At 37.4% G+C, this 24,440-nt stretch overlaps 1 protein-coding gene across 6 annotated transcripts in view; it reads right to left on the minus strand.

The window, feature by feature from the left end:
- PPM1L (protein phosphatase, Mg2+/Mn2+ dependent 1L) overlaps positions 1 to 24,440 on the minus strand; it is a 182,915-nt gene that overhangs the window by 31,987 nt on the left and 126,488 nt on the right. For 4 of the 6 annotated variants that reach the window (XM_026705819.2, XM_026705817.2, XM_026705816.2 and 1 more), the window contains exon 3: positions 20,642 to 20,816. In XM_026705819.2, coding sequence (XP_026561604.1) covers positions 20,642 to 20,816 — 175 coding nt within the window. The remainder of the gene's footprint in view (positions 1 to 20,641; positions 20,817 to 24,440) is intronic. The other 2 variants (XM_087933368.1, XM_087933367.1) reach the window with 1 other exon arrangement.

The following is a 24,440-nucleotide window of genomic DNA, read 5'->3' on the forward strand; positions in this document are numbered from 1 at the left end:
AGAAGAGAATATTTGCTGCTCAGGGTTAACTTGGTACTCTCTGGCCTTGATTATTACAGGTAACATCATCAGTGCTAGCTAGATAATGCTGTTACCTAGTTTGGTAATGAAATGTTTGTAAGAAAACCACTGTGTTCAGAGAGCACCAAGGACCCCATAGGTGTAGCTACCCAAGCTATGCTCCTGGTTATCCTCAAACACCTGATTAGTTCAGTTCTTTTTATCTTCTGATACTTTTGCACGATTGGTTGGCAGATTAAAGCCCCAAGTATTTCTCTTTATAGAAGTAAAAAAAATCAGGAATCTGGTAGCACCTTTTCCAACTAAAATATTTTTTTAAAAGGAATCAGATACTGCCTTTTTCTTTTATCTTTACTGCAGATACTGCACTGTGGCAGTGAAAATGACGGTGCTATATTTCTAGTCTGCCAAACCAGGTAGAGAATTAAAACGATAATATCTTTCTGTTCAAGAGAAGTTGCTCTTGTCTAACTTCCACTGATTATAATTCAAAATGGTCTTCTGCCTAGGAATTACACTTTTAACATACCTAGGAATTCACAATTCATATGTGGATATATATGCATTCAACCTGCATATACAATTTACTGAACACTAAAACTATCTAATTCTCTTACGAACCACAGACTTTCTAGATGTGTTAAGATATAATTAAGGGAAGGTGGAAGGAAAGACAAGAAGATGACCAGCAGGAAGGTGAACAGATGCATTTTCAGTGGCTATGAGTGCACCATTGGAAGACCAGGTTAGGAACAAATCCTTATGGGGAAAAAAATCTGCTTATGTGATTGTAAAGAAGTTAACAGCAGCACAATAGAACATAATCATTATCCATCACCATTATCCATCACAGGTACAGTGGTACCTAGGTACTCATCATTAATTGGTTCTGGAGGCACATTGAGTAACAAAAACGATGAATACCAAACACATTTTCCTCATAAGGAATAATTTAATGATTCAAGAGACAGCCAATGTCAACAAGTTCTAGCTTGTACGTTGAGTACTAAACAAACAATGAGTACCACGGCAAAATTTTCAGGTCAAAATGCGTTAAGTACCAAATTTGATGAGTTTGAAAACAGTTGAGTACCAAGGTACCACTTACACACTCTATCTACCCTGAATAGGGACTGTAAAAAGGGAATGCCATATTTTAATTTTTAATTTATTTGATTTGTCAATCGCTTACAAGATAATAGGTATTAGTATAAACATAGTTATGAATACATGAAATGGATACATATAAGAAAAATAAAAGAAACAATAGGACAGGGACGGTAGGCACGTTGGTGCCTTAGACAGTCTAAGGTTAAAGTTTTTGGGGAAGACATTGATCACTCCGTTGCTGAAGTCGTATTTCCTGCAATCAAGTTTGGTGCGGTTTACCTTGAGTTTGTATCTATTGAGTGCTCTTGTATTGTTATGGTTGATGCTGAAGGTAGGACATTGACAGGTAGGACTGACAGGTAGGACATTGCAATGTATGATTTTATATACTATACTTAGATCGGACCAAAGACAGCATACTTCTAGGTTTTCTAGGTCTAGAATTTCAAGTCTGGTGGCATAAGGTATTCTATACAGGTATTTCCCTGAAAAGTTCTTTTGTGAACAGGATTTGAAATTATTTTAAAAAACTGCCTATATTCCATACAGCGGAATAGATATAATTGTAGCTAAGCACATAGGGCTCCTGCCAAATTTGGGGTCCTGTCCATTCAATGGAAGGAACACTTCTATCCAAACATTTGTTTTACCTGCAATCCTTCCACTGAAAGAATATATCTGCCAGCATGTGAGCAATATATGCCTTTAACATTTCTCCTTTTGTATATGGTTATCCATCAATCTTTGCCTTGCCACATTAATTTATAATATTTTAAATTGTATACAAAATTACATTGGAACATATATTTGTAAATATGTTTTCTCTCAAAATTTTAATATTAATTTAAACTTTTTTTAAAAGTAAGAGCCTGACAGCTCTGTTGAAACAGATGGAAAACATAGAAATTAATGACTAACTATGTTTTGGGAAAGAACAAACAAATTAATTTGTATCACTATTAATAAAACTTGAATTCTGTAAACATCTGCATTAATGAAGATTAATTAATTAGGCTCACATCACCAGATTCCTTATGACACCTCAGTAAGAGGTTATTTGTGGAGTTGAAGTCAATGGATTTTTAATCTTTTTGAAATGATTACTAAGCAAAGAAAGACTAGCTATATCTCCTGTAAATTACCTTGTGCAGCCATCTTATAAGATGCTCCAGATTGTATAAAAAGAAATCAGTGTAATGCTGGCTTAGGAAAAACTGGCTGTATTAGCACAATTTCTAGATGACATTACATAGTGGTTTAAGATTACAATTGTACAGACACTTATCTGGGTACAATATCCATTGAATTCGATGGATGTTAACTCTAAGTGTATTATATGACATATGAAAAGTCCTATCAGAAAATTGTTGGACAGCTATATTTGGAACAGCAGCTTTTCTACAAGGTCTGGGACTTTTAGAAAAGTATACCTAGAATACCTTCTGGACTATGCAAAATCTTACATGTTGTATAACATACAATTTAGTGTCATCTAGTGACAATGAAAGATTCAGGTCAAGGACTACCTTGGAGAATTTAGTTGATTTGCGTACCATGTAATGCCATGTATTGTAATAATTGGTTGGCTCTTTCCAATATGTTTATGGTCATGTTATGCTTTTCATAGATTGTGTTGGTTGTGATATAGTGGGGTGCTTTAACTGTAATTGCATATTTTATCATGAGTTGCCAAGAGTCTTTTGGAGTTGTGGTGGGATGTAAATGTAATGGATAAGTAAACAAATAAGTAAAATACGTGTGCTGCAAAATTTCAGTACCGTTTAGGAAGTGATTGCTACTACTTGTTTCTGGAGAAATATTAGGAATTCTCCTGTTTGCTCTTTTTAGAGCATTTCTGATCAATATTTAAAGGTCATAGGACAAAGTCTAAAGATTTGTTAAACAAATAATAGTAACCAAATTGTAACATACAACATCAATGTAATAGAATTTTTAACGGAACAGCTCTGGATTTGGGACCGTCTCAAAAAAAGACTTTGGAGTCTGTAAGCCCATCCCTCCAAAAATCAAGAGGCAGCCTGTTATGGGGCTCTTCCAAACTACAAAGGAAACATTGCAAACATTATTGTTACTACTTAGAATTTTGTACCCTAATGTTTGCACAAAAATAGCAGAACATTTTAACTACAATTGCAAAAATAGTCACTATATTATTTTTGTCTATGCTAATCTTAGCTTTTGCATCAATTGCATCAAAATGATGTCCAAGATCCTGGAAGGATTGGTAACACATCATAAAACATAGTATTATGTTAGTTATTTGGACCATGGTTATAGAAGGCTACAAATTCCATGGCAGAAAATATTAAGGCTTCAGATCCTACACTCGGATATTTTAGGGTATGGTAGTATATTGGGTGTGCATATCTATAGATTTATATAGCATATCTGCCAGTAAAATTAGAAATCTGTAACCAATATTGCTAACTGATAAAGGCATATTGGGTGAGAAACATGTATCTATAATATGCTTAGTCATGTAGACTTATTTATGGAAGAAATGTTCTTTCTTTACAGATTTTATAGAGTTGCTTCCAAATTATTTTATTAAAAAATAAATTGTTCTCCAGTTTTCAATTTCTAGAAGAAACACTATTTTTGTTTTTAGAAAACATACATAAAATGTTATTACAAAGATATATAGATACCCATAGGCTGCCACATGTTGTATATTCTTGATAGAAGGTGATTTAGTGTTGAGATGGGGAAGGTTAAGAAATCACATACTCTAATGGCAAACTGGTTAACTTTTTGCGCAGTTTGGAGAACCGGCTAATTCCACCACTGGCTGGCTCTGCCCCTCCCAGGAGTCCCAGACACTCCTTATCTCGCCTTGCCCGCTTTGGCCACAGCACATAGCTGCTGCTGCTCTGTAGTTCTCTCGCTCACTAGTTTGCTTACCTTGACCACACAGACCTCGTGACCCAGCCCACTTGCCTATCTTCACCCTGGCCTCCCATTTGGCCCAGATCCCTGCCGAGCCTTCCTTTGCCATTCTCCGCTGCCTCCCATGTGGCGCAGCTCCCTGCCTGAGCCTTCCTTTGACATTTGGCCAGCGCGAACGGCCTGCCACCACCACTGCCTCCTCCTGGCATGTGTATGGCCTGCCGCTGTCACCTCTTTGCCAGCCCAAACTGCTGCTTCTTTCCCAGACTGAACCGAGGCAGCAGCGGCGGGTGACAGTTTGCACCGGGAAAGAGGTGGCTACTGCAGGCCATTCGTGCCGGCAAACAGGCTGTGGAGGCAAGCCGTTCACCTCGGTAAGAGGCGGCGGCAGCAGGCCAGTGTCTTGGGGCAGAGCTGTGCCCAGCTGCACCAACAAAGGCTGGAAGTAGCCGCCCGCCATTTCCTGCTGCAAAAATCTTTTTAAAAAACCTTCTCGGGCAGTGAGACCCAGCAACAGATGAGGTGTCACAGAATCACCATTGCTGTTTCTGCAGAAAGGTAACTCTAAGGCTCCAGCCATCCCCACCACTGCTTTGGCCCGCCTGAGCCACCCCATCTTGCCATGAGTGACATCAAGTTGGTCACACCCACTCAGTCATATGACCGTCCCCCCAGACAGACCCATCCAGTCATTAGGAAGTACTGATTGTTAAATTAGTTGAATCCTACCACTGCTCTAATAGAATTCCCTTAGTCCTCTTTCTGCCTCATAGGCAGCCAACAAGTCTTCCCTTCTTTCTTATCTTCTTTAGATAATTGGACAAGGGTAGAATTCTTTCCTACTATTTCTGGTTCACCTTGATTAAAAGAGCATATGGAATGAATAAAAAGGGAAAGAATAAAGGGTGAGACGAAAGTAGAATACATTTATAGCAGTGGTAGGTTTCAAAATGGTTTACCACTGGTTCGGTGGGTGTGGCTTGGTGGGCGCGCTTTGTGCACGCGCACACACTTTGCATGTGCCTGTGTGCCAAACAAGCTGTCAAGCATCCAGAAAGTATCCATGATATCAATCACTCTGAGACGTTATCTCTCCAATTGATTTATTAGGAACAGATCTAGCATGTCAAAAGCAATTTCCCAAGTGAAAGCTTTTTCGTGTGTTACACAGAATCCACCTTCTATCCTCCCTTCTCTCCTCCCACTTCTACACTTCATAAATCACAAGAACCAATTAACTGCAACTGGAAATTCATAATACGACACACAGAATAACCTTGAACTTTTCAACTCCTCTAACTCTCTAAAAATAATATGTGGCAGCTGAATTTCAAAGCTGAAAAATGCAGGTGCAGGGGCTTTCCAACTCACCTCCTGCCATTCTGCACTCTCCCTGTCACTTCAGCAGCTGATGCGCAGCAATCTACTGTGCTGCACAAAGCAGCTGTGCTTCAAAAGCAGGACAAAGGTGCCCGGGTGGTTGGGAAGGTGGGCCCAACAGCAGCTCCAGCAGCTCCTCAGAGAGAACCAGTTTGGTCTCTCCCTATCTTTGGTGTTACCAGTATGCCAGAACCGGGCTGAACCAGTAGAATACCACCACTGATTTGTAGCCTATGAGTGTGTGTGTCCACATGCGTGCATTTGTGTACATGTATGTATGAAGGAAAAATATCCCTACATTTTTAGAAGTCCCTTTAAAAAAAAAAAAAATAACCGTCTCAATCTTTATCCAATTTGTAGAACCAGAACATTTAATTTTTTCCTATATCACTAAATATCACCTGATATCAGGGGTGGGATTCTACCAGTTTGCACATATTCATTAGAACTGGTTGTTAACATTCTAAGCAGTTCGAAGAACCGGTTGTTAGAAGAAATTACTGGCTTAATCCTGCAGGGAAGGCAGGAAGGAAACATTCTGGTGTTGCTTACAGAAACTGCTTCTCTGTTAACTCTTATTATATTCTTGGCAGGACTAGACTTCCTGTCTCAAGAACTTCTCTGGAACCTCTCCTCCTTTGCTGGTACTTTGCTTGTGTGGGGTGACTATTCAAAGTTACAATGGCACTGAAAAAAGTGACTTATGATCGTTTTTCACACTTACGACTGTTGCAGTATCCCCACAGTCATGAGAGGCCAGGCGAGGAGATGCCTGCCATGATGTGAGTGATGTTGAGTTGGCCATGCCCAGCCAGTCACATGACCACCAAGCCATGCCCACCAACTAAGCCATGCCCACAGAAACGGTTGTTAAAAAATTTGAATCCCACCCCTGCCTGATATCAGTATCATCTGAAATGGAGCTGGGAAAAATCTTGGAGGGCTGAGGCTTTGATCCTGTCCCAAATAGATATTTTTACCAGAACATTTAGGGTTACAGAAGTTGTAAAACTGAAGACTAACAATGATCACAGTGTTTGAAGAGAAAGATAAATATTAAAGTGGTCAAGAGGATTCTGTGGTGCTGACACATTTGCTCTCCAGGCTTTCAATAAGCATCTCAAGCATGGTCTCAGCTGGTAAGTTCTTGAGTCAACTCAAGGGATTTAATTAGCAGTTTCATCTCAAACAGTATAAATAAAGCCTCGTTTGTAGTCCTTGCAGACATCTCTTGATTATTCAGTCAGATACAGGGTGAACAGCACCCATCTGCTGGAAAAATCCCCTTCCGTTTGGGATATCACGTCTGTCAAATTGTTTCAGCCACAGACATGCTATCCCTGGGCTCTGACAATCAGGCTTTATGAAGGACTAGGAGACATCAAGCAACAAAGCCACTTATCAGATAAGCAGCTAATTTCATCAGGACAGTCATAAATAACTGTCCATTCTCTTACTGGCTTCAGGGCATTTCAATACAAAGGCTGCTTACATTAAAGTCCTTAACAACTGGAGAAAAGCCGTCTATTAGCGTGTGAAATTGTTAGAGAAGTTTCTAAACCAGAGCTCTTTGAAAAGCAGCAGAAAACAATTTGGACTGTGTAATCTAATTCAGAAATGTGACCAAGTGAGTCAAAGTCACAATAAAAGCCACGTTATTGCCATAATTGGCATCTGGGTTTGGGGTAACTAAGGAGCTGCCCAAGGCTGTCTGTATCAAAAGGCCCCATTTGCTCTGATGTCTGAAAAGAACTGGGGTTTTTGAAGGAGTCAATCCTTTTCATTCCATGCCATCTTAAATTACCCAAAATGCAATATCTGACTTGATGTCATGCTGTTGTCAAATTTGGAATAACATAACAAATGAGAGTGTGACATCAAAAAGAGTGGTTTAAATGGTGAATTGGTTGTTCAGCAATCCAAGGACATGGGGACATTTGGTGCAAAGGAGACAATTAGGCATATCTGTCAGGCGCATAGAATTGTGACCATTTATTAAATTGCAGTACAGAAGATTTAACCAAGTCTATACACCAGAATCTGGTCAATTAAAGTTCAGCACTAAATTGGTGCCAGAGAAGGATCAATGGAATTCAAGAGAGATTGGACTTGGATTATTTATGGCAATGTAAGGACTCTAAGATGATGACAAATTTAACTCTGCCACCTCAGCCCTGCCTGCTTTTCTCCCACAATGCCCTAGCAATCCAGGTCACTGCTTCAATACTGCCCCTGTGTTGTGCTTGTACCATTGTCATAATGGGTCTGAAAGAATATTGTTTGTAAATTTGTCTAGGAATTTGCATATGGAAATTCTCAGTCATCCAGGTCATGGTTGTCCCAAAGATGCTTTTTCAAGAGGCAACTGGACTTTCTGTTTTTTTTCTTTGAAGATGTTTCACTTCTATCTAGGGATTTCTTATCTTTTCTGTCCATTTGCCCAGCCCATTTGCAAAGGGAATGTAATGATATATTATATTAGGATCATTGTATGAAAACAATTGTAAAGCACTGTTTCATAGCAAAACAGAATTTTTGTGAGGGACATCATGCTTAACTTTATAGGGATGGAGATGGTAATCAATATTTTATTATTTTAATTTGTCTTCTTCAAGCAATTTGACCCTCACCTTTTCAACAAAAGCTAGAATGTTATATAGTTCAATATTTTATATCTTAAGGGAAATGATATTAATAACCATTTTCTAGGACACAAAGACTCAGGAAAATTAAAAAAAGGTTTCTTTGTGTGTGAAACAAATAATAAACATAAACACTACGCTAATAATAAATTTAACAATTCCTTTGTTTTACTGAGGAAATGTACTTTTATAATAGGAAGAGAACAAAACTGTCTTATGCAAACTATTTATGCTTATGTTTCATAATTTCCTACCTGATCCAAAATAGATAATACCTGGGATATTAATATGTTCTACCTCTAACCAACATAACAACTATTGACACAAGATTAAACAGGAGAAAATATCTGATTTTCTCTCCCCTCCCTCTGAATCTTTGCCTTCTATTTTTCTGACCAGTATAACTACTAATTTGCTCAAAGATCCAGTGCCATATTCTGTTTGATAGAGCTTCAAGAATATCTAACGCTTACTGTCTGTTGGAATCCCACTATTGAACATCACTATCTAATATTAGATATGTCAACTTGTACTGACATAGCTGGTGCTCTGTCAAACAAAATATCATGTAGTTGATTCATATCCTCCCTTGCGTCATTACCAAGCTTTACTAAATGCCAACCTGGGTCAATTCATAATAGAACAAAATTCCATAAGGCATTACATTGCAGTTAATAATTTTCCTTTGCCAAAGAAGAATCTCTCTAGATTGGGTCACAATCTATAATACCATATTTTGGACATCAAAATGAACTTTCCTGGAAAAAAAGGAGTATAATGCCCTCAACTGTTTTGTTCGCAATTGCTTTTATCTTGAAAAAAGAAGCAGAATTTTAAAATGTAGAAGGTCGCTAGATTGTTTATTTATTAGCCCCCAAAGTACAAATTAAAGATCTATTATTTACTGCTTGATCACTCAATAAAAACATCCCTTTTAATTTTGTTCTGCATGAAAACCTCTCTTTGCAATCTTACCTGCAATTATTTATTCAACATCAGTTTTGATATAAAAATACATCTAAACTATTTGTCATTTTTAATTCTAGCATTCATACAAAAGTATATATTTGACTGAGTAAAGTTATTTGAAATGTCGTAAGTGGGAAAAAAAACAGCTTTTACTAGACATATATAAAAACTCTTCTATCAGTGATTTTCATGTTATTCTAGTAAGATCTTAAATTTAAATTGCATGCAATTCCAGGTAAGGCTGAAGGGTTAGAATGATGCAATGATTTGTGTATATTTTACAAAAGTTCACTTGATAGTTCATAATTTGCAACTATAGGTTCACATGTAGCCACTAAGACATTTTTCTCATGGCTTCTGGAGGTGCCTAAGACAATAAATTTGTAGGCATTTTGCTTTTACAGGTAGGGAACATACATAAACTGTGTTGTAATATAGTCTAAGAATACATCTCCCTTTTGAACAAAAAAAAAAAAAAAGAAATCCCAGATGTGCATAGTGTGATCTTTCTACTATACAATACAGCCTTTACCATGGTGGCTCTTATTTATCTCCAAATTCTAATTATAATCTTTGGCCACCCACATTTTTCTACTCTTAAAGTTCTTGGTGAGCAAACGGCACCGATAGCTAGCTACATAAGCTTGGCAAAATTTTATGAGAGAAAATTGAAATCAGAAGAGATAATGAATATTAGAAGGGCAATGTCTGAGAATTGATCTGGATGGTAAGGATTCAATCCCAAGTCATACACACAGTATTCAGCAGAGTTATTAACTAATGGTTCACGTGCATATGATTTATGTGAAAGTTACAAACACCCAACAGATTTATAAACCACAAAAAATTAATTTCAAGTGCATGGATTAAAGAATCACTGAATACTGCATATATAAATGCACATTTAATTATAGTAGGAACGAAAGCATCATTGTTAAGTGCTGTACAAACAAACCAGAAGACATCCATGTCCAGGCTGGCATAAAATAGACCCTCCCAAAGGTTATTTTACAGGTGTGGGCATATATGCAAACCATCTGCAAGATCTAAATAAAAGCCCACACAAGTGCTTTTGGACCAGAGCCTGAAGGAGTTTGAAGGAACAGCTAAATGTAACCCTTTCCCAAGCCTGTATGTTCCAAAGATATAGATCTGCAATTCCAAAAAAGAAAAAAGCTTCTTAGAAATTCTGAAGTAGTAGATCCCACTTACCAGAAGTTGATGAGAACTTCACCATTTAAAGTACCTTCTCTAAAAGGAAGAACTACAGCTTCCCTTGGTGCTTGTCACTCCACCAGGCATTCTCATCTGCAAAGACTTTCTCCAGTGTTACAGTAGAACCACCACTATAAGCTACCAATTAGATGCCATCAATTCCCCCTATAAATGGTTCTCTATGTGTAGCTCCAGTAGCTGGTTGGGTAGGAAATATGTCTGCCAGCCTGAGTAGTTCATGATTCCAGTGCCTATGAGGTACCTGGTGATATAGTTAGCACTCTGGGCAGTCAGGTATTTTAGGCATAATAAAACATGTCATGAGCAGCAGAATAGCAGGACTGTAATTGGGAAATATTCAAATACTTTGGCCACCTAATGAGAAAGGAAGGACTCACTGGAGAAGAGACTAATGCTGGGAACGATTAAGGGCAAAAGACGAAGGGAACGGCAGAAAATGAGGTGGATGGATGAAGTCACTGAAGCAGTCGGTGTGAACTTAAATGGATTCCGGGGGATGGTAGAGGGCAGGAAGGCCTGGAGGAACGTTGTCCATGGGGTTGTGATGGATCGGACACGACTTCATGACTAACAACAAAAACAATTGGGAAATGGCAGAGTTGGCTCTCTATCATAGTCCATCACCAGAGGTAGCATCTTTAGTCTGCTTGTTGAGGGTAGTCTTGTTCTTATTTTAGAATTCTTCCATTTGGGATTATTTATTTTGAAGTGATATCTCACTAAGCTAGCCTGAACAAACTATGTGGAGGGAAAAAAGCCAGATGTATTAGTGCCAATGTTTTCTGATTCATTTTCTTCTCTATTGGGAGAATTGGAGTTTATTTTTGTTGAAAACCCTTTGCTAATATCCACTGAGGTGGTGGGAATTGGGAGATGAATTTACTGATCTACAAGGCTGACATCTGAACTTAACGTGTTTTCCACTTTCATCATTTCAACAGTAATCTTACAGTGCTTCATAAATACTGAAGAGATTGATCTCCTTTGTGTATTTATAAAGCCATTATAAGGGGTTATGGCCAACACAATCTTTGCATCAGTCAGAAATATCAGTTATAAAATGCAGTAATTCTAAATCTGGATTTGAATCTTTCAATGGCTGGAGGTAAAGAGGAAAGGCAGAATGAATCTTTTGGAATACAGATTTTAGGTAAACTACCAATATTCTAGAGCAGCATTTTTTAATGTGCATCCAAAATGAACTAACTCTGCAGTAGAATCCATCTTTGTTTAGAGAAGGCAGATGCAGAGTAACACTCCAGATGAAGAATTAGCATTAGGGAAAAACAACCTATGCACATACAGTATTTATTCCTAAAACTGGTAATTGCTTTAGTTTAGTAAATACTGACAAATCTAAACTAGCAGCTCTGCTAATGACACATTTGATGCATGCATGTTATTTCAGATTCCTAAATATAAAACACAGTTTGAACATATTTTAATACAATAAAAAGGACTGACTAAATTGGGCAACACTTTTTTAAAAGTTCCTTTTCTGTTTACAAAAACTATTAACTGGCAGTTCCTGTGTTACAGGAGGCATCCTTGCCCATTCTTACATAGATTAGACTGAATCTTCCATCATGAATTTTGCAAAATATGCATCCAATTAATTGAAACATTCCAATCCTTGCTGAACTGCACTTCTTCAGAGCAGCAGGGATGCAGGAGTGGTGTTTTATAGAAGAGCATTAAGGAAGGGAAGATGGGCATTAATATTCTCATTAGATGGATTTGGTTCTAAAATGCAAAAGAACAATTTTGTGTACAAATGCTTTTCGTGTATAGATCCATAAAAAAGACCTCGAAAAGACCTCGACTATGTATCAGAATGGTCAAAAAAGGATAACTTCAAATCTCAACAAACAAATGCTCTGTCTTACATATTGGCAAAAAGAATCAGAAAATAAAATACAAGCTGAATAGTCAAGACCTTGTTGATGATCCAAGCTCTGTCAAGGATCTTGGAGTACTCATCTCTAATGATCTAAGTGCTAGAGCCCACTGTAACTACATAGCCAAAAAGGCATTAAGAGTTGTTAACCTAATCCTGCATAGCTTTTTCTCTGGTAATATCACACTACTAACTAGAGCATACAAAACATTTGCTAGATGAATACTTGAATACAGCTCATCAGTCTGGAACCCACAGTATCTGATATTAACACAATAGAGAAAGTCCAGAAATATTTCACAAGAAGACTTCTCCACTCCTTTACTCGTTGCAGGATACCTTATGCCAGGGGTTGCCAACCTTTTGGACCTCAGGGACCACCAAACTCATAATTTTAGATCCCAGGGACCACTAACTGGTTCTGTGGGCGTGGCCTAATTTGTGGGTGTGGCTTGGTGGGCATGTGACTGGCTGGGCATGGTTTGTATGTAAATATAAATATTTATATAAATATTGATTTTTTTATAAAAAAAGAGCAACTTTTACCCAAAATCAGGAAAAGCAGGCAGGTAGACTGAGCTGCTCACAGAATCACAGAATCATTCAGAAATCTATCTATCTGCCATTGGGTAGCTCAGTCTGTCACATAAAATTTGCCTGCAAGCAAACTCATAAAATTTGCTAACAAGCAAACTCACAAAATTAACTCAAAACACACCATGCATGTAAATATTGAATTTTTACTTTAAAAAAAGAGCAAGTTTTACCCAAAATCAGGCAAAGCAGGCAGATTGAGTTGCTCAAAGAATCATTCAGTGATCTATCTATCTGCCATCGGCTAGCTCAGTCTCCCAAATTTGCTTGCTGTGAGTCTACACTGAATTTGCTTGCAAGCAAACCTTCAGTCCTAAGGGAGGTTTGGCTGTGCTTAGCTAGAAAGAAATCCAAACATTTCTTGCTTCCTAGCTAATCTAAATCTCCCAGCAAAGCAGAACAGATGATGGTTGGAAAAAGGAAAAATAGCAACTTAGCAGACAAGTTTTCCGGGTAAGGAGTGAGTGGGTGGGGAGGGTTCCTGCGGCCCATGTGGGCTGAGCAGCCTTGTGTTTTTGCGCAGCCTGGATTAATTGCTTTGGGAGGGGTGCTCTGGGAGTGAGATTTCTCTGTGGCCCACCACAATTTTCTCACAATTTTCTTATGGCATCAGACTTGAAATTCTAGACCTAGAAAACCTAGAACTACACCGCTTTCAGTCCGATCTAAGTATAGTATATAAAATCATACACTGCAATGTCCTACCTGTCAATGAATACTTCAGCTTCAACCATAATAATACAAGAGCACACAATAGATACAAACTCATGGTTAACCATACCAAACTTGATTGCAGGAAACACGACTTCAGCAACAGAGTGGTCAATGTCTGGAGTACTCTACCTGACTCTGTGGTTTCTTCCCCAAACCCCAAAAACTTTAACCTTAGACTGTCTACTATTGACCTCACCCCTTTCCTAAGAGGTCTGTAGGGGGCGTGCATAACTGCACCAACGTGCCTACCATCCCTGTCCTATTGTTTCTTTTATTTTTCTTATTTGTATCCATGTATTCATAACTATGTTTATACTTATACCTATTATCTTGTAAGCAATTGACAAATCAAATCAAATAAAAAATAACATAAATAAATCTAAAAGATACTATGTGTATTCAATTTTCCTCTTGTGTTTCTGCATGGCTAATTGTGGTATGCCTGGGAGTTAAGAGAGAGGATGGATGGATGGATGGATGGATGGATGGATGGATGGATGGATGGATGGAAGAACTCAGCAGATCCTAGATAACTTCTAGTAGAGATGAGTAAAACCCCAGTCTGTTGAATTCATGAAAGAAGATATTCCATGTGTAGCTGCCTCATTACTTCTATCTCTAAACTTGTTCATGCGTATCTCCTTTTGGCTATGTGAACATATCTAGAATCTTCAAAATACCAATGAGACAAAGTTCCCTAATGCAGTCATTGATTTAATCTTGAGCAGCATCCAAAAATTGTAAGCTTCTTTTCTTTCATATGTGACTGTAAATTATAGTTTAGCACTATGCACACAACTTGTGTGCACTCATGAACCTTCCAGGGTAACTACAAAGTGAAAGAAAACATCCATTTCCATTTTTAAAGTAGGAATGGAGTGAACAAAAGACCCATTCACATACAATAATAGTATCCTGAGGATGAACACTGTTTTATTGTTTATGCATGAATCCATGGATACTTGACTTTGATTGCTTCACTTGATTGCTGTTCTTCCCTCCTAGGTCAAATTATCTTGAGAATGCCATTTGCAAAATGACAGGATTTAAGCATTATGTGATGATTTGAATCCGTCTGTTATTTTGGCCTGGAAAGCTTGCTTACTTATAAATCTTGTCAACACACATGCCTATTTTTAGTGAAGCTCATTTTACTAGATGGCTTTCATGTATTTTTTTTATTAATGGAAAAGATTTTCAAGGAGAATTGTCAAGAATGTAGAGGGTATTAAATATATGGTATGGCTGTACAGCCAAATTAATAAACATAAATGCATTATATAAAATGCTAGCTATAAATGATAGAGAGAAATCTAACCTAAATAAAGTTATTCTATTATGAGCTTGAATTTTAATGAGTTAGGACTAATCTATATTTATATTATATGATACAGGTGCATGTTGTCCACAACGGTGATCAAAATATCTGAAATTCAACTCTATTGACATTTCCTTCAAAAAAACTTACGATTTTGTAATACAACTGTGTGTATTATTAAAATAACCTTCTATAATAGATGAACATTTTTCTTATGGACTTGAACTGCATATAGTTTTTGAATGCTAGATCTTAAACTGTATTTCCAAAAGTAAGTGGTCGTGAGTTCAAACCAAAACTAATCTCTCTCTCTCTCTCTCTCTCTCTCTTCCTCCCTCCCTCCCTCTCACACCCACACACGCACACACCTTTCAATATCAATTAATTCTGCTCAAGTAATCTTCTTTTCAAATCATGTATTTAGTAAAACTGTACAGAATAAAGTTCCTACTCTGTGTTCTTACTCAACCAAGGAAAAAGGACACTAGTAGGTGAGCAGATTCTTAAGTGGCTTAGTGGAAACTGCTTGGCAGAATACGTTAATATTTGGTTGTGTAACTTTCTCTTTTCATGACCAAGGACATGCAGTGGAGAAAACAGCAAATGAATGTAAAGTCTTAAAAGTCAGGACATACTGAAAAAGGTAGCATGGTTTTTAATTTCTCTTTATTATTGTCATTTTTTGAACTTTATTGCTACCATTTGTATTATCGTGTTCACATTTCAATCTAATAATTTTCAGTAAATGATTGATTCTAAGGACCTAGGTAATTGCTGGCACGTGTAGAAATGTGGGTGCTGAGTCAGTGAGCCAACTCCTTGAACCAGGGAGGCTGTGGTAGACCCTGTGTCAGAAAGACACACTTTGAAGAACCTCGTGGTAGGAAATAAGATGTGTTTTTCCATGAACAGCAGATTCACATGTCATATCACATTAGGAAATCCCTTTGGTTCCAAAATACTTTGCTTTAAGATACATGCTGGTGGTTGCAATCATAATTGGGAAAATGGTATTTAAAGGCAACTTGTGATTAAAGTGTAATCTATGATTTGGTCCTTATTAAAGTCTGAACTTTACACAATGTGTGAAATGACATCATTATGAAAAAGCTAGAAGACTGAAATGCCACTCTGTGTAAGTTGTCTAATCCCACTGACTTCTACAACACAGTTACCCAAAAAGTTCGGAGAGCAAAACAGGGGAAGTTCAGGTTTGTTGGGGAAAATTGTGCACAGATGCAACCAGTTGGTGAGAACAAAAAGGAAAGGAACAGTGTGTTTGTTTGTGTGTTTTGGATAGATAAATGGTCCCCCATTCCACAATTTCTCATGGAACACCACTAATTTCTTCCTTAACTTGAAGTTTCCATGGAACACAATCTAAAAAAATCTAGATTAGAAACTCTCTCAGAGTAGTCTACTCTAATATTTAACAGTTTAAAAGCAACTATTTAAAAGCAACTATTTTAGGGAGCATATCAGTGGTGGGGTTCAAATTTTTTTACTACTGGTTCTGTGGGCATGGCTTGGTGGGCATGGCAGGGGAAGGATTCTGTAAAATCTCCAGTCAGAGGTTGTATTTGCTGGTTCTCCGAACTACTGAAAATGTTTGCTACCGTTTCTCCATAACTGGTCAGAACCTGCTGAATACCACCTCTGGAGCATATACCATGAACAAAAAGCAATGGCTCCTAGTTATTTCCCTCTATAGAAAGCCAAGATTATGTTTACTGTTTGGCCTCCTAATTTGTCAGCTGCATCAAGGGCACTAGAAAAGGCCATCCTACCACATACACTGTTAGATTCATTTGCCAGTTGGATTTTATATATGGCAAAACAAAGTAATATGTAGCAAAATAGTTCGGATCGCCTTATTTTTCTACTTTCTTTGGGCAAAAACAAAACCTGGTCCCTGGGAATCATCTGCTAATCTTGACATTTTGTTGTATAACTTGAAAATCAAATCTGCAATCTGCATCTGGAATCAAATCTAACTATTTACCAACTTGGATTTTTGGTCAAATATAGCTATTTCCTACAATAGCAGTTTTGCATCCACGTATCCTCATCAGAAGTAAAAAAATCCAACCAGTTTGCAAGACTTTAATGCTACCGTTGCAGGCCATGTACCTGGTACTCTGCACAGCATAACAGATCCCTCACAGACAGAATTTTTGACTGGGACTTAATAGAATTCCAGCTGCTTGTGATTATAAATGTTAAGTATTTCAGAGGCAGCCAGAAGATGTGCACTTCTACCATCCTGCTGATGCAAATGGAAAGAGTTAGGCTGTCACCTGAAAGAGCTATAATTTGCTCTATTTTAAAACAATGGCATCTCCTGCCCATCCTCAGTTGTCTATCTATTCACAACCCAGGTAGATCTGAAACCAGTTTGACCTTCTCATTAAAATGAAGGGTGTTGATAAAGCACTGGAATCTATCATGACAGGAGGAAATGTTACTTTGGAATTGATGTGAAGCTTAATGATAGGGGGGTTTCAAATCATGAACATCTGCTGCAATTATTATTACCATTATTATTTTAAAACACACACTTCTTTGCACAGCAGTCGCAATCAAGCCTTGCTTCAGAACAGGTAGCACCATTAAAGCTAAACAAGAGATTTGATTAGAATGCCAAGTCTGTCACTCAGCCTCATTATAGATATAAATACAGGACTTCCACTCATAGTATATATACACCGTTCTAATGATGTTTTTTTAAGTGCACCAGATAAATATATTTTTGTGTTTATCTTACAGTTGGTCTTCACTCATATTTGATTGCTTTACTTCAGCATTAAAATCTACCTATGTAGGAAAAAAAATGTTTGACAAGTTTTCTATTGCACAAACAAATATTTTTGAGTGAAGGTAAAAACATTCCTTCCCATTTTTAAATGTCATTCTTCATAACATAACAAATCTATAATTTTCCTTCTTCAGTCTAACATTCTTTTTTTTAAAAAATCTTTAACATATCTTTAACAGATTAACAGAGTTGGAAGGGGCTTAGATCTAGTCCAACCCCCACCCCCACCCCGCCCAAGCAGGAGACGCCACACCATTTCTGACAAATGGTGGTCCAATCTCTTCTTGAAAGCCTCCAGTGATGAAGCCCCCACAATTTCTGAAGGCAAGGTGATTGTTGATTGGTTGATTGTTCTGTCAGAAAATTTCTCCTTATTTCTAGGTTGAATCTCTCCTTGATCAGTTTCCATTCGTTATTCCTTGCCTGGCCTACAGGTGCTTTAGAACAGTGGTCGCCAACTGGTGGGCCGCAAGAAAATTTTGGTGGGCCACAAAGAAATGAAGAGAACCCCCCCCCAAAGCAATTAATCCAGGCTGCATAGTAACACAAGGCTGCGCCGCCCACATGGCCCGCGGGAGCCCTCCCTGCTCACTCACTGCTTACCTGGAAAACTTGCCTGCTAAATAGCTATTTTTCCTTTATTCCCCGACCATCAGCTGTTCTGTTGTGCCGGGAGATTTAGATTAGCTAGGAAGAAGGAAATAGTTGGATTTCTTGCTTTCTAGATGGTTTTTAGATCTTCGGCTCTGCTCCTAAGCACAGCTGAACTTTCCTTAGGACTGAAATTTCTATTATTCAGTGCAGACTCATGGCAAGCAAATTTTACATGACAGACTGAGCTAGCCAATGGCAGATAGATAGATCACTGAATGATTCTGTGAGCAACTCAATCTGCCTGCCTGCTTTGCCTAATTTTGGGTAAAAGTTGCTCTTTTTTATAAAAATAATTCAATATTTATATAAATATTTATAATATTTACATACAAGCCATGCCCAGCCAGTCACATGACCACCAAGCCACACCCACAAATTAGGCCACGCCCACAGAAATGGTTAGTGATCCCTGGGATTTAAAATTATGACTTTGGTGGTCCCTGAGGTCCAAAAGATTGGAGACCCCTGCTTTAGAAAATAGCTTGAGCCCTTCCTCTTTGTGGCAGCCCCTCAAATATTGGAACACTGCTATCATGTCTCCACTGGTCCTTCTCTTCATTAGACTAGCCATGCCCAGTTCCTGTAACTGTTCTTCATATTCAAAACAGAAGAGTAGGTAAAGGGACGCACATTGAATGCAAAAATTTTTTAAAAAAGGTTTCTTGTTATTTCTTTTTTCTTGTTATTATCCCCCCCCCAAAAAAATTGGATGGTTTTTTTTGTATCAAAACTTGAAAAACTTGTAGATATAGCTGGTGCTACCTGAATGACCACTTGTTTGGTGACCATTTGAAGTTGCAATGGTGCTGAATGAGTGGTAGTTATGAATAATCCTCACATTTATGGCTCTGGTGGCATCCCATGGTCATGTGATCACTATTTGTGACCTTCACTTCCAGCTTCTGGTAAGTAAAGACAATGGAAAGCTGGCAGTAAGTCACAAGTCATAGTCACGTGAGGCCTCTTAATAACACACATGATCCCCGCTTAATGACAGCAATTAGAACTGCTGTTGCTAAGTGGTGTAGTCACATGGTTTTTCATCTTACAATTGTATCACTTAACAATGGAGTTTCCAGTCCCAATTAGCGGTGTTGAATGAGAAATTCCTGTATCATTACTGAGCTGACATAATAATTTGTAGGTGCAAGAATGTTGTTGTAGAACATAGCATACTTGAGTGGTACTAAAAATTATATGGGGAAAATGTGAGGGGAAAATAAGAATGCTAGTTTTGTGTATACCTTTCCTTAGCATTTTTATCTCCCTCATCATGTCCAGAATGAACTCCTGTCATGGAAGGAATTCTATAGAAGATACTGTAGATTGTATAGTAGAGAATCCAGTTTCCTCAGCTGGAAGAAGCAAATATGGTTTGTAAGATTAGAAAGGTATAAAGAAATGTTGTGAATAATATATAAACACGATTTCCTATTTTATCCCTTTTTTTATCCCCTAAACAATTTCAGGACTGGAAACAAAAAATAGGAAGATGAACTGAGCATGTAAGGTTGTCAGTGTATCTGAAATTCTGAAACATGCTATGAGTATTCACACAAAATGTCTGCCACAAATTGTATGAACAATCATCTTAAAGACAAATACTGAGAAGCGAAAGAAGATGGCTGCTTCCTGCCATCCCCTCAAATTTCTCAGGATCTTAGCTGCCATCTTACATTATGCTTCTCTTTTTTTCTGGGTGGGGTACAAAATATTTCAGTATGGCATTACTAGGAAAACAGATACTAAAAATATTATTTTGTGCATAGTACTTTAGTTTGGGGCATGCAATTTTCACATTGTTTTATATTTTAAAAAATCCAAAAATTCAACTGGGCAAATAATCTCATTATCATCCACAGAGAATACTGTGGTGGCTAATGAAGCAAAATATCTTCAGAATAAATTAATATGAATTCTGACTATGCAGCATATATTGTACCAAATTAGCATATCCTTTTCAGGGTTGACTGAAGGAATTGACATTACAGGACATGATCAAGATTTGGTTAAAGGAAACAAGTAGAAAAGGTGGAGAATTCTACTGAAATCGCTATTTTTCTGCAATATGAAAAAAATAATGATTATGCTAATGATTTGAAGAGTCAACCGCCTTTTTAAAAAAGAAGTATACTATTTAGTTTAGCATTCTATCTGCTTGGCTGAATAGACCAACTAATGCTTGGCCTGGAGAATGTCAAAGTAATATAAAACATAGATACATTAATGTAATAATGCTTCTGTTATATGAGAGTAATACAGAAAGGAGCATATCATAATGCATCATTAAATAGCTGGTTTCAAAGAATACCTGGGTAAAAATACCTGCTACGTGGAACTGAGCCACAAAACTGTGGCCACACTTAAATTGTCAACCAACATACCTGCCTCATCGTAGGATACAGTCAATTTTTCCAGCATTTCTCGGTCGATTGAGAGAATTTGTTGCTCCAGGATGGTTTGATAGGATAGTACACTGTTCTCCTTATCTTTCTCATAATCCTGAAGATGTTGCTTTAGGACTTCTGGTAAGCGGGATTTCACATATTCTGCTGCTGACTACAGAGAAGAAAGAGGGAAGAAAGAAACCAAAGTTGACTTTTATGTGCCATATTACCTTTTGTGCCATGTATACGTATACATAAAATAAGAGGTAGTTTTAGGATTTTAGCAGACATGAAATACAAGAATTTAAAAAGTGCAACCTATATAACCACAGCCCATCTTAGAGATACTTCTAGGCATCCTCTTCAGGTTATTCTTGACTTCTTTCACTTGTCAGATTGAGAAATCAGGTCTTCACAAAGTCTAAAATATACTGAAGTAACTACCAACATTGAAACTTTCTATTTTATCAACACAAAAGAGTTTCAGGAAAAAAAGGGGCTACAGTAAATGTGGGTCTTTCTGGAAGGTAGGGCATTCTTGGAATGTCAGAAAAGATGCCAAGATACATCAAGAGAAATGGACACAAGAACATTTTTCACTTAAGACTTTTCAAATGAGAATGTGCACATCAGCACATGCAACAGAGAAAAGCATTCACAAAAGTACACATCACTGGAAAAAAAGGACATGCAAATATCACAAAGGAAAACTGTACAAAAAATAGGAATAATTTCATGTATCTTTTCCAGACAGTTTATCAATTATGGAACCAAATTATCGACAACTTTTAAAGACAAAATTTTAAAAAAGGGAAACAGAATCTGCCATTCCTCAACAGATTATGACAATTGGCCAACTGAGAGACATCCAAGGCACCAAATCACTCCTGCTACTCGAAGGAGTCATGCCAATTTTTTAAAAAAGGTCTTTGATCTTGGTGACCATGCCATTTAAGAACTTAAATAAAGTTGTCAGAATGAATGACATCTGTAAAGTTTCTTCTCCATGGGTTAAATACTGAGGTGGATCCAACTGCACTGTTTTCAATTTACTGCTGGTGTTTTAGCAAAGCTGATTAGTTTTTGAACTAATTAAGCATGTCATATCACTCTGCTTTCTAACCTTTAAAAGCCCAGTTCTGAGGACTAATTCTTGCAATGCTGTCCTACAGCTTGCAAGACCATGGGGGTAACAACGTTTAATTTTCAGAAAAACTCCAGAAGAGGTATGACAACTGTGCTGCTTATGACAACTGTGCTGCTTATACTATTAGTCTACATTCTCTGAGAAGACATGCTGCTATGGCAGATGGAAAGGGAAATAAAACACTGCAGGCGTCCAAAGCAACTTTTACTATATATTTTTATTATATATTATACCAGTAGAATTATAATATAAATATTACTATATTTACTATATATTTAGCTGATTCTTCCTAGCAATAGAAGACATTAGTTTAGTTTTCATTATAATTGTTGTGCCCTGAAACAAGCATTATGCCACATGTTACTCTACTTTTACATTGATAACAATTTTTACATCTTTGGATCTGTTGTGAAGAATGAAAAATGGACATATGCTTCCTAGTCAACTCAACTAAGTTCCTTGCCTACTTGTGATAAAGGCTTCACAGTTAATGACTTGGTATGCTTCTAAAGCACTTACTTGGTAAGACAGTACTGTACCTCAAGGTGTACATGCTGCCACCATACCACTTGGCTGAAGTAATGGACCAATTAAGAAGGTACTCAGTGAGAAATAATTCAATATAACATTTAGATTAATTTCTCAATGTCCAAAATGCATGAAATGTTATATATGAGATCTCACAAGAAAATGTTTCGTGTAATCCAAAGATAGCTGAGTTAGCCCAAGCTATCACTAAAGCTGTATTCAATTTGTCTAGAGTCAGGCTAGGCTATTTGCAACAAAATTACTTCCAGAAATACAATAGCCTGCAATGTACCACAATAAATTTAATACAAGATTTTAAAAAAGTCATTAATTTCTAGCAATGGAAGAAAGAAGATAAGACTACATAGCTCATTTTATATGTACAATTTTATAACATACAGAGCCAGTTGGGTCTAATGGTTAAGGCACTGGGCTAAAAAGCAGAAGATTGTAAGTTCAAGTTCTGCCTTAGCCATTAAAGTCAGCTGGGTGACCTTGGGCCATTCACTCTCTCTCAGCCCAACCCAAGACCACAACTACAACTATCACAGAGTTGTGGAGAAAATAGAAGGGGGGAAAGTATTGTATGTATTCACTGCCTTGAGTTATTGGTAGAAATAATAAAGGTGGGATACAAATAAATAAGTAAGTAATAACAATCTTTACCAACCTGGTGTTGTCCGTAGGTGTTGTGAACTAAATCCCCAACCCACATCACTTCCTATATCTTCTGGGAAGCCACAAGATAATTTCTGAGTCTGTAACTTTTAAATTGTGGTCTAGGACCTAAACAATTCACAATTATGCAAAGGTGGAAAGCCAGTTTGGTTTCATGGTGGTTAAGGCACCACACTAGAAATTAGAAGTCTATACATTCTACTGCCACCTGAGGCTTTAAAGTTAACTGGGTGACTTTAGGCCAGTCGCTTTCTCTGAGGGGTGTGCTTAGGCAAAATAGGAGAAGGAAAGAGTATTAGTTATGTACACCATCTCAAGTTATTTAAAAAAAACAATAAAGGTGGGTAAAAATAAACAAACAAAATTGAAAAATGCTTGAGACTAGGATACATTATTTTATATATAAAAGCTTGGATCCAGGATAGGTTCCTTCAATGGAAGGAATGCTGAATTATCTCCAACATCTATAAAGTTTAAACATCTAAGCAATGAAAAAGATCATTCCTTAATGGAATTAAGATTATGCTGGATTGATGAAACATTGTGCCAATGATACTTCAAGACCTCAATATATCAAAAGAGCGACATCGTCTGTTCAAACTAAAAGGATGTCGTTTACATCATTTACACTATTAGTGTAATTATGTCTAGACTGGTTTGAATATTCTTTATTCTGTCTACTATTTGGAAAGAAGGCATTGGCACAAATTTTGTCCACTGAATTTTAAGTCCATTTCATTAAGGCTTGTTGAAGCAAGACATTGCTGTAATAATAATATTCTTACTACTACCTTATGACTATGTTAGTATGGCACAGTATTAAAGAGAGCATTCTCCCCAAACCCAGTCAACAGCGGAATTAATCAGGGCTACTTTTAACCCTAAACAGCCAGGCTTGGGCTAGCTTCAACTAATCTTCTTCAATCAGTTTAAGAGAGAGTTGACTTCTCTTTCTGCTGCTGGAAATGATGGAGTGTTGTGAACAACTCTGCAAAAACAGAAGGAAAAAAAGAGGGCTATATATTTTTTCTTGACCTATTCATTAAAGCCATGACCTGAACATGGTAATGTCTCAGTTACTTTGGTCATGGTTGAGTTTTCTAGTATGATTTCTAGTAGGAAAACTAGTTTGGTCTACTGGTTAAGGTTAAGACTAGAAACCAGGAAACTGAGCTCTAGTCCTGCCTTAGGCATAAAAGCTAGTTGGATGACCTTGACCCAATCACTCTCTCTCAGCCTAACCCACCCCCAAGGGTGGTGGTAGTTGGAAAAATAGGAAGAAGTAGGAAGGAGTTTGCCACCTTGAATAGGAAGGAAGGACTTTTTGAACGTTTAAAAGAGAAACATTGGGAATTTGATGAAAAGCAAGGAAGACATACTGACAGAAAGAAAATAGCATATATACTCATTTGTAACATAGCAGCATTCTTAGCCACAGGTAAA

Source organism: Pseudonaja textilis, chromosome 4 (genome assembly GCF_049901715.1).
Source record: "Pseudonaja textilis isolate UNSWEBS1 chromosome 4, rPseTex1.2, whole genome shotgun sequence".
NCBI classification, from domain to species: Eukaryota; Metazoa; Chordata; class Lepidosauria; order Squamata; family Elapidae; genus Pseudonaja; species Pseudonaja textilis.